The 10,810-nt window shown below is 45.7% G+C and overlaps 1 protein-coding gene across 1 annotated transcript in view; it reads right to left on the bottom strand.

The window, feature by feature from the left end:
- klf8 (Kruppel-like factor 8) overlaps nt 1-10,050 on the bottom strand; it is a 43,743-nt gene extending 33,693 nt beyond the window's left edge. Inside the window, exon 1 of the mRNA XM_048233926.1 lies at nt 9,471-10,050. Within this exon, the coding sequence (XP_048089883.1) occupies nt 9,471-9,497 (27 nt within the window). The 5' untranslated portion in view covers nt 9,498-10,050. The remainder of the gene's footprint in view (nt 1-9,470) is intronic.
- Nucleotides 10,051-10,810: the final 760 nt, after the last annotated feature.

A 10,810-nucleotide genomic window follows, 5' to 3' on the forward strand; every position in this document is an offset into this window, starting at 1 on the left:
CTCTCTCTCCACTCTCTCTCTCTCTGTCTGTTGTATGTTCTGTGTGTCACTAACCTCTCAACCTACTCGTCCACCCCCTCCCTCCACACTCTCTCAAACACAGCACACAGCTGTGACCTTACATGTGCATCTCTCTCTCTCTCTCTCTCTCTCTCTCACACACTCTCTCTCTCTCTCTCTCTCTCTCTCTCTCCATCCGTCCCTGTGTCCCTCCCTCCAGATCAGTCCACTCTCTCTTAAAGGCACAGAATCTTCATCTTTCTGTCCTGTCCTCTTCCGCCCTTCCCTCCCCTATGACAGACTTGCCTATGGGTTTGCCCTATGGGTGTGATCTCTCTCTCTCTCTCTCTTTCCTTCTCTCTCTCTCTCCCTCTCCCTCTCGGGCACTGTATTGCTCTCTCCATCCCCTGTACTCCTCCCTGCCCAAGCTGCAATGCAGTGTGGAAATCAAGCCCTTTGGACACTTAATGAGATTACAAACAAATGACATCATTCGTCTCTCCTACATTCCTCTTCCTGTGCTAGGTGCCCTCACTGGACCTATATGGTGCTGTCAGCAACAGTTATGGTTAAGTCCTTTCTCTCATGCTAACTCGATTGCTACCTAATATTTAAACCATTTTCAGATGTGTCTAATCATTATAACAGTCTTCTTCATCCCTCACAATAAATAAGTACCATACTATGCAGTGCAATGCAGTTCCAAATATCCAAAATACTGCATTTCCTGCATATGAACTGCCAATCATTTCTCTAAAACTGCAGCTTTTGACACCTGAAGTAGTGCATTTTTTGTAGGGAGCTTCCCTAATATGATAGTCGTATAGTACTAGCCTCCCTCTGTATGCTAGCCTTGCTCTTCTCTTGTAGGCTAGTCTCCCAAAATATTCTGTCTCTTACGCTAGCTTCCTTTATATTATTTGCTAACCTAGCTCACGCTAATGCTATTCACTCACATTTTCAAGCTAACCAAAGGCCTTTTTTTCTCAGAGCTATAGTAACTCACACATTTTCTCATAAGCAAACTTGTCTAACACCACTTCCAGTGAGTTATGCTAAGCTAGGATAACTGTGGGGTGTCAGACACAGAGAGGTTATTGCATGCACAGAGAGGAGAAGGGTATGTATACTCTTGTCTAACTCTGGGGGCAAATAAGCTAATTCCTCAAAAAGCTGGCGTGTTTGTTTATAAGCACTGCATCAAACCTGTTTGGCTCAGATACACTGTAAATTCTGTACATAAATTCTATCCTAAAGAATAGTTGACTACTACATTTCAATGGATTATTTCACATCAACATCAACCCGCAGTGCTAAGGCTTCAAATAGTTCATAATAGAAACCACTAGGGTAAAACAGTCAAAACCATTAAGTACACGGTTATACGGCCACTGTAAGCATTCTTTATTTTTCCTTACTGTTCATTCTAATGATCTTACAAGACAGCTGTTCTTATAACCAGACATAGGCTTAGCAGGGGCCTAAGTTACAACGTAGCCCACAGAAGTGCTCTAGCATTATACAGGTTCAAATAAACCCAAACACCAAACATGTTCCTTTCATTTGGGTCTTTGTGATGGAATGATTGATGGGAGCATAAAGCCTTACTAACTTAATCTCCATACTTTCATGTAAAGTAGGCGTGCATAGGCCGACATGAGAGACCATGAGAAAGATCTGCAATAACAGCCCAACAGCAATGACACGTAGGCAGGCTCTGTTCTCCAGTGGACAAACACAGACGTACCGTTCCTCACAGTCCGTGTCTCTCTCAACCTCCCCTCTCTTTCCCCCTCTCCTTCTCTTCTCTCACCCCCTCTCTCTCCTGTTCTTTCTCTACCTCGCCCTCAAAAGCTTCCAGAGAGTGCACTCTCCACTCTGTGTGTGTCCGTATGTGTGTTTGGGAGGGTGGATGGGTGGGTGGTTGGAGTGTGTGGGGGAGGGGGGGGAGAGAGAAAGAACATATAGAATCATTCATATTCATATTGGAAACATAACACAAATACACACATACACACACACACACCTCAAAAGTTAAGGAAGATTTAAGTTGACAGCTGGGAGTCTTCCACATAAATCCACAAACACTCACACACACACACACACACACACACACACAAATAACACTGGCCTGCGTGCAGTCAGTGGCAGTGGGAAACGCCCAAGAGTCTTTAAGGCTGGCACGGGGGCCTGGGTCTTATCTGGACACACCCTTCTGATGTAAACCAAGCGCCTGTTGCCTCCCACAAGCCGTCTCTACACACACACAAACACAGACACACACGCACACACGAACACATACACACACACACACACACACACACACACACACACACACTGACCAAGTTTCTCATACAGAAACTAAAAACACTCAACATACAGGAAGTCTTTCAAACAGGAAACCAACACAAATTCAACATGTAGCCAATTTAAACAGCCTTTAACACAAAACACAAGCCACAAACTGTCTCCTCTCCTACCTCAATGGAATTGGGTGCGTTTAAGTATGTGGTACTGGCTCAACAGTTTCTTCACACAAACACTACTCCCACCACAAAATTACTTTCACCAGTAAATTACTAAGGGTTGATTTTCCGTACCAGGATTAAGCCTAGTCCTGGACTAACAGAGAATTTCAACTGAGCTTTCCACTGAAAAAAACTTTTGGACTAAAAGAGGATCACAAAAAAAAAGAACCTTGGGCTAGGCTTAATCCATTTATGGGTAAAAGTCCTAAATGTTTATTTTGCAGGCACTAGACACTGGCAAGATAATATATGTATATTCTTTTATTTTCTTTTTTTCAGCGCTGATGTGCTCTCTAGGTATCAAGCCCATAGCTTTACCCCCTTACTCACACGGGCTAGCCTACAGTCTTGTGACTTTTATGCTGCTGTTATGCAGTGAAAAGATGTTGGTCAGACTTTCTCACACTTGCTTCTTTCTCTGTTGCTCACAAGCTAACCTGTTTCATATGAGGACGACCAAAACCACACAGCGCCAGAAAGAAAGAGCTTCACTTCTCTACAGCGGAGGTAGAGATAGACAGGTGGGGGGAGAGGGGGAGAGATAAAGAGAGGAGGAGAGAGAGAGAGATGAGGGAAAAGGGAAAATGAGAATGGCAGGTAGGCAGCTCTGGTGCCAGTGTTTGAAATCCTGGATGGCCTTCTCAGTTTCCATTGCACAGTTACCTGAGAAGGTTTGGGTTCTTCCAGGCAATACTATCAAGAGGTGAACGTGGTGATGGCAACAGCTTGCTTTTGTACTTTCACTCAGGATGACAGAAACACTCAAAATGTGTGTGTGTGTGTGTGTGTGTGTGTGTGTTTGTGTGTTTAGTCATATGTATGTCACACACACAATAAACACATACAGCTCATAGCCTTAACTCTCTTCTGACCCCGGCGAAAAGAGCCTGACGTTTCCAACATCAATAGCCTCATATACTCACACACACACACACACACACACACACACACACACACACACACACACACACACACACACACACCACACAAATACACATTCAGACACACCCTCCCCACCCCTCCTCACCCCTACTTCCCTCCTCTCCCATTTCATTGCAGGCAGTTTGGCAGAACTGCAGGGGTTGCTATGGGGACGGGATTCTTTCCCTCGTTAATGATTGTGCGGCGATGGCAGGGGGTCATTCTGTCACACCGGCCCTAATCTGGGGAGGCATGGACGACGTCCTCACACTCCCTCCACCACATTCACACACAAACACACACATACATACATCCAAACATGTACATACAAACACATACTGTACACACAACAAAACCACATTAACAGACACAGACACAGCAAAACACACACACAAACACACACACGTACACCAGCATTTACAGTACATACACAGACACACAAACATGCTCACACACAACCAATCTCATATTTACACACTCTCCATCTGGGCTACATACAAAGTACACACACCCTCATACTATATCTCAATTTGTGTGTGTTGTACATAAACACAAATGCAACACAAATGCACACACAGATACACACACACACACATATTTCATTCCTCCAGTCTTCTGCCAAGGCCCAAACCAAACCCAAAAGCTCTGAGCTCTTCACACTGAAGGCCCTCTTCTTTGTAAAGCACAAAAACAGAGCACTTCCTGCTTCACTCTGACAGCTAGCCCAAACCATGCAATACGCACACACACACACACACACACACACACACACACACACACACACACACACACACACACACACACACACACACACACACACAGACTCATTCTCACTCACACACACACACACACAGCCCACCCACCACCTGCGTCAGACCACTACACAAATCCACCCCTGCAAACTCAATCCAACCCTGCCAAAGTTCCCCACAACACACACACACACAGGCACAGACATACACACATACACACACACACACACACACACACACACACACTCTCTCCCTCAGCGCTTGCTTACAATGCCCCTCCTCCTCAACCACACCACACTCACATACACACAGACATACGCACACACCCTTTCAAGGACCCTCCCCTTAGCTCAGTCATGTGCTCTGGGCCCTTGCCTCTAAAGTCAGCAGTTCCGCTAATGCTAACAGGCTAAATGTATTACTCTTGGAGGTCACAGACGTTTTCGCTCTCTCTCTCTCTCTCTTTCTCTCTCTCTCTCTCTCTCTCTTCGCAGAAATTCTCACACAAACAGTAATACACATTCATTCATTCATTCAGTCAGTCAGTCAGTCTGACTCAAACTCCCTGTTGCCTTCTCTCTTTGCTTGTGTTTATCTCTCCACTCCTCTCATCCTCCTCCCTTAGCCTCTCTTCATCTCTCTCTCTGTCCCTCTTCCCTCTCCTCCCTTCCTACCTCGCTCTCTTTTTTGCTCTTTCTTTAGTGTTGCCTCACCAAGTCATCTATCCAGTGTTGACACTACCCAGTCCCTTGGCTTCCACCAGCAACACACTCATGCTCAAGGTCCCCACAGCTTCCCAAAATGCAGGACTTATTTGGGGTAAAGCCTGAAAAGGCTACAAGGCTACAAGGCTCCACGCAACAGAGCAGTATGGGCTTTTCAGAAGAAGGGAAGATACCCTGAGCAAGGCACCTAACCCCTCACTGCCCCCCGAGCGCCGCTGTTGTTGCAGGGAGCTCACTGCGCCGGGATTAGTTGTGTGCTTCACCTCACTGTGTGTTCACTGTGTGCTGAGTGTGTTTCACTAATTCACGGATTGGGATAAATGCAGAGACCAAATTTCCCTCACGGGATCAAAAGAGTATTAATACTAATACTATACTATACCTCCAACCTATTCTTATACAAAACTCCAACTTACTCCTATACAAAGCACCATAAGCATTGTTTTTTTTCATGTGATAAAGGTAATTGCAAACCATCTAGACTTAACAGTGGGTCATTTTGCACACACCAACTGAATCACATCTGGGTCAAATCTCTAACTCAAGGAAAAAAAAGGTTGTTTTTGTTTAAGAAGTGAAAGCCTGCATTCTTTCAACTGGACATCTTTAGAAATTGACTAGTCTCTAAGGTCCAAGTGAAGTCCATCAGATAGCCCACAGTTGTCCTCTTATAACACTGCCAGTTTATTATGACTAATAACGCACACCACTAGCAGAGCATAAGTGATATACATGGCCGCTAACAGTGTCTGATGCACGTGCCTGGTAACAGTTAATGGCAGAGTTCAACACAGATGACCCTGGCAGCTGAAATAAAGTGATACGGGGTCCAGGGAGACAATAAGGAGGTCTGAGAGCAGACCAGCCTCTCCACTCTTTCATCTTTTATGACTGGCCATTGAGCCAGCGCAGGGAGCTCGCTGTCGCTAAGGTGAAAACTGTGTGTGTGTGTGTGTGTGTGTGTGTGCGTATTGCATGGTTTGGGCTAGCTGTCAGAGTGAAGCAGGAAGTGCTCTGTTTTTGTGCTTTACAAAGAAGAGGGGCCTTAAGTGTGAAGAGCTCAGAGCTTTTGGGTTTGGTTTGGGCCTTGGCAGAAGACTGGAGGAATGAAATGTGTGTGTGTGTGTGTGTGTGTGTGTGTATCTGTGTGTGCATTTGTGTGTTTATGTACAACACACACACAAATTGAGATATAGTATGAGGGTGTGTGTACTTTGTATGTAGCCCAGAGTGTGTGTCTGTGTGTACTGTAAATGCTGGTGTAAATGTGTGTGTGTGTGTGCATGCGTGTGTGTGTGTATCTGTGTGTGCATTTGTGTGTTTATGTACAACACACACAAATTGAGATATAGTATGAGGGTGTGTGTACTTTGTATGTAGCCCAGATGGAGAGTGTGTGTCTGTGTGTACTGTAAATGCTAGTGTAAATGTGTGTGTGTGCGTGCGTGCGTGCATTCGTGCGTGTGTGTGTGTGTGTGTGTGTGTGACAGAAAGAGAAAGAACAAGAATGACTGACAGTGTGTACATAATCAAGCAAGAAAGGAAGTTTCCAGGAAGAACTGACATAGAAGGCTAAATGGCAGTCCAGGTGTAAATTTGTGTAGTGGTGGAGGGCCAGTTTTAATACACAAGTTTGTCTCCCTTCAGTTGGAGGTGTGAGCACCTTAATGACACTGAAACCTCAAGTCACAACACCTTCTCTTGTCCTCTTCACTCACCAAAACACACACACACACACACACACACACACACACACACACACACACACACACACACACACACACACACACACACACAGTAGCCTAACAGTCCCAGATGCACTCCTCCTCAAACTTTAAAGACAGCCTTCTCCCTTTTTTCTGGCGTGGGTTACCATGGCAACAGGCTTCTGTCTCATCCTAACTTTTAACTGAAATTCTTGCCCATAACACCACATACAGGCAAACAGGCACACACTAAAACACCCAGCCACTATATACAATGCAGCGTCAGTTAGGACACCCTATGCGCTGATACGCATAGATTCCCTGAGGCATTTATGACATAGGCTACTTATAAGAGTCAGCGAAGTGCAGCAGTTGTACTGAGTGGGTGTGATCCCAGCCACTTGTTTACTGAGAGAGAGAGAGAGGGAGAGAAAGAGAATTGCTGAGGTGAGGAGGTGTTGAGAACGTCTGGGGTGTGGCCCCCGAGAAACAGCCACCAGTCACTTCCTGCCTCGTCTCCTCGACAACTGATCTGAGATCAGCCCTGCCAAGCACCAACGCCCAGTTCCTCATCACTCTAATCAGGAACACTGCAACACGGCAGCGCTTCTGCCTGATGTAAACACAGAGAGGGAGGGAAAGAGAGAGAGGGAGACAGAGGGAGATCTGGAGGTGAAGTAAGGAGAAATACTGAGAAAGGCAGAAAGGACTGATCTGGATGACAAAGACATAAGGAAGGAGACTGACATCAAAAGAGAGGGGACATGGCCAAGGGTAGACTATGTGATGGTGTTTGTGTGCATCATCCAACCAGCCCCCCAGTTGTGTGTGTGTGTGTGTGTGTGTGTGTGTGTGTGTGTGTGTGTGTGTGTGTGTGTGTGTGAGAGAGTGAGATAGAGAGGACCAGTCAAAAAGAGAGGAAGAGATGAGCAATGGACAGCGATCTAGGTTATGATGACAAAGAGAAGATACAGGGTGGGAGTCAGAAAGTGAGAAGAAGCGAGAGAAAGAGGTGCACAGTTAGAGACAGCGAAAATAGAGAAAGAAGAGAGAGAGAGAGAGAGCTGCTAAGGCGTGCCCGCCTCTCCCTCTCAACGTGTACGTGCAGCAGAACCTCAGTCACACCCCGGACGGCTGCCTGCCTCCCCATTACACATGGAGCGCGGACACTAAAAATAAATAGCCACTCCAGGACGAGGCCAGACCTCCCTGCCTCCAAACCTAAAAACAGTGCGCCCTGCTAGCTAGCCGCCAGCCGCTCTCTAGCTGCTTGCTGTTGTCTTCGCTCTTCACCCAAAAAACTCCAGCTGATATGGCCGTCCAGTGGGCATGACCACAAAGCCTGGAAATGTGAAGTCTTCAGGAACAAGCTTCAACATCCCCTGACACTAACCCAAAGGAATGCTAACATCACTGCCACTATGCCAATGTCATCACCGCCCCCATTTAGTTGCTAGGCCTTTCCTCATAAACATCTCAAACACACATAAGCACACCAACACCGACACCACACCAAGTGCAACGTCACTGTGACAACGCCAGAAGGACTGGACCCATGTGCATGCACTAGCTGGGGTCTGTTGTATCTAACCTGTTGGGCAAAAGTTTGTGCACATCTGTTAATGATTGCTAGCTATGAGGCACACCCCTCACATCATGGCAACCTTGCCATCTGGCCAGAGGCTTCCCCCCTCTTTCTCACACTCTCACCCTTTCTCTTTCTTTCCCTTTGGCCTCTTGGACTTTTGAGCAATGTTGAACAATGACCAGCTGGATTTGTTCCAGGGCCTAACTATAGGTAACTTAGTGTCTGTGGAGGTCTATTTTACTGTGGGACCAGGTGAGATGCAAGCTGAATGGATTAGATGATAAAGTGAATTACACAAGCTAAAATGTGTTTTGCTCAAGAGAGCCATTTCTTAATAGACTTCACCCAACTGTTTAGCACATGGCACAAATGGTAGAGTGATTGCTGAATAGAAGTTTAAATGAAAACAGAATATTAAGTGAAATAATTTCCTTGACAATTTCTATGCTTACAGCCTATATCAATATCCGCAAGGGTCATCTGACATCTGACGAGTTAAGTCACTAAGATCAGTCAAATATGTGGCCACTGCCTGATAAAACGCATGATCTTTTTCATGTCACAGACACAAAGTACAGGTCTGATGATCTGTGCGTTATGGGTAAGCGCTTAAATGGTATAGCTTTGTTGATAATGGTGCCTGAGGATGCATTGTTCCGATTCCCAGGAGACTGTGCACCTGGCTTCAAGCCTGCCACCGTTCTCTGCAACGGTAAAGGCACTGTCGCTTTAAGAAACTAAGATGGAGTCTCGTTATCAAACAGTTGCCGTGTTTCCTTCCTGCCGCACGCATTGCTCAGTTGAACCCTGCACAGAGGACTCAACCACGCAGATGTCGAGAAATGTTGGTTCCATCCCGGTCGCGTTCATTTTCGCCGCATTTGAGACTCTCAATGCGAGGAATCACTATACCGGGGAGCAGGTCGACAGAAACATTCGTGCAGAGAATTTCACAATATTTGTGATATTGGTGGCAGCAATTCAAGTTGCCATGGGATTCTGCGCCAGTCGGTTATAGTCATCTAGGCTACCTAGTTACTCCACTATTGATTCGTATTAAGGGCTTATAGATGCTGGTATACGCAGGGTAAATTCACTGCTGTATGTCTACTGTCAATACTACTGTCAATACAACCTACCCAAAAGGACTATGTATTCAAGCAGACAAAATATGTTTAACTGTAAATATGAACTGACTGCTGTCACTGACAGTTGGACTGGAGAGTCAATAACGGGCAAAACGGACTTACTTTCGTGTTACGAGTCTCCGTGTGCATCTCGGTAGCTAAGCGGGCGAAGGGCTGAAGGGGTGGAGTAGGGGGATCGGTCGGGCGGGGTGTATTTGAATAATAGTATTCCTGCTTGCAGTTTTCTACCTTTAGGATTATTTTTAAACATGAAACGTTAACTGTTCCCTCGACTAGTCATTTAACGCATATCTCCAGCGTCGAAAATTCTCTTTCGCTCCCCCAGCCTCTCTCGGTGTGTTGTAGCCGTGTTCAGGGTTGGGCTCGATCTCTCCGTCTCTCCTCCGCCTCTCCCTGGTTCTGACCCCACCCTGCGTCCCCACCCCTCAACTGTGTCAATCAGAGGCTATGTAGCCAGCCGCAGAGCAGCTCGCACCAGCAGCAGCGTCCAGTCCTCTCCAAATAGCCTCCACACCGCTTGCTCCGATTTTTGATTTCATCGCCATGGTCGCTGGTTCAGTTTGCTGGCCAGCAGAACACACCCTGTCACCTCACCTAATGACGTCAATTGTACCGGATGTTCTAGGCTTCTCCAGTGATACTTTTACTTGGCGCTGTGTTGAGCACCTGAATTCTGCACTGTTTCCACCACGAGCGCGAGTGCGCGCACTCTCTCACTAACTCTCTTTCTGTCTCTCTCTCTCTCTCTCTCTTTCTCTCAAACACACACAAATTAAACACACACACACATTATAAACTCACATATGACAGAAAATACCCTCTCCCTAAAACATACCAAAAAGTATTATTTCAAAGGAGCACCGCTGTTTCACAAATCCTATCATTGTTGAGCAGGCAGCATTTAGTTTGGCACAATATATTGAACACAATATATTATCTTTAGTTGGCTTATGGTAAATATTTAAGTGGTGGGCTAGGATAAAGACCTATTTAAAAGTTTTAATTCACTGAGAAGCATAGGCCTACAACTTGATCAGTAGCCTACAATTTGCTCTTGTTCATCACGCTCTCTGAATGTGGCAGAGGAGGAGGGCCAAGCTTTCACAGCCACACCCTCCGTGAGCATATGAGAGAGGGTGTGGCTCGGTCCTTATCTATCCGATTTCTGTGCGCTGTACAGAGAGGGAAGCATGGTCAAACTAAACGGACATTTTGCAAATCATATTGACATTTTACAACTTGAATTCTACTGCTCAGACAGATGCATACCTGTCGCTATAAACACTATGTAATACAAAATAAATACAACGCTGCTAAATAAAGACGAAGATAGCTATTCAAGTACATTTTTAATCAACAAAGTAATCATAGCGATTAATTAGTGTGATTATGATTGCAATTATTAACATATGTAATTTTACAGATTTGAATTTCAGCAAAAG

The sequence above is a fragment of the Alosa alosa genome, chromosome 2 (assembly GCF_017589495.1).
Source record: "Alosa alosa isolate M-15738 ecotype Scorff River chromosome 2, AALO_Geno_1.1, whole genome shotgun sequence".
Lineage (NCBI taxonomy): Eukaryota > Metazoa > Chordata > Actinopteri > Clupeiformes > Clupeidae > Alosa > Alosa alosa.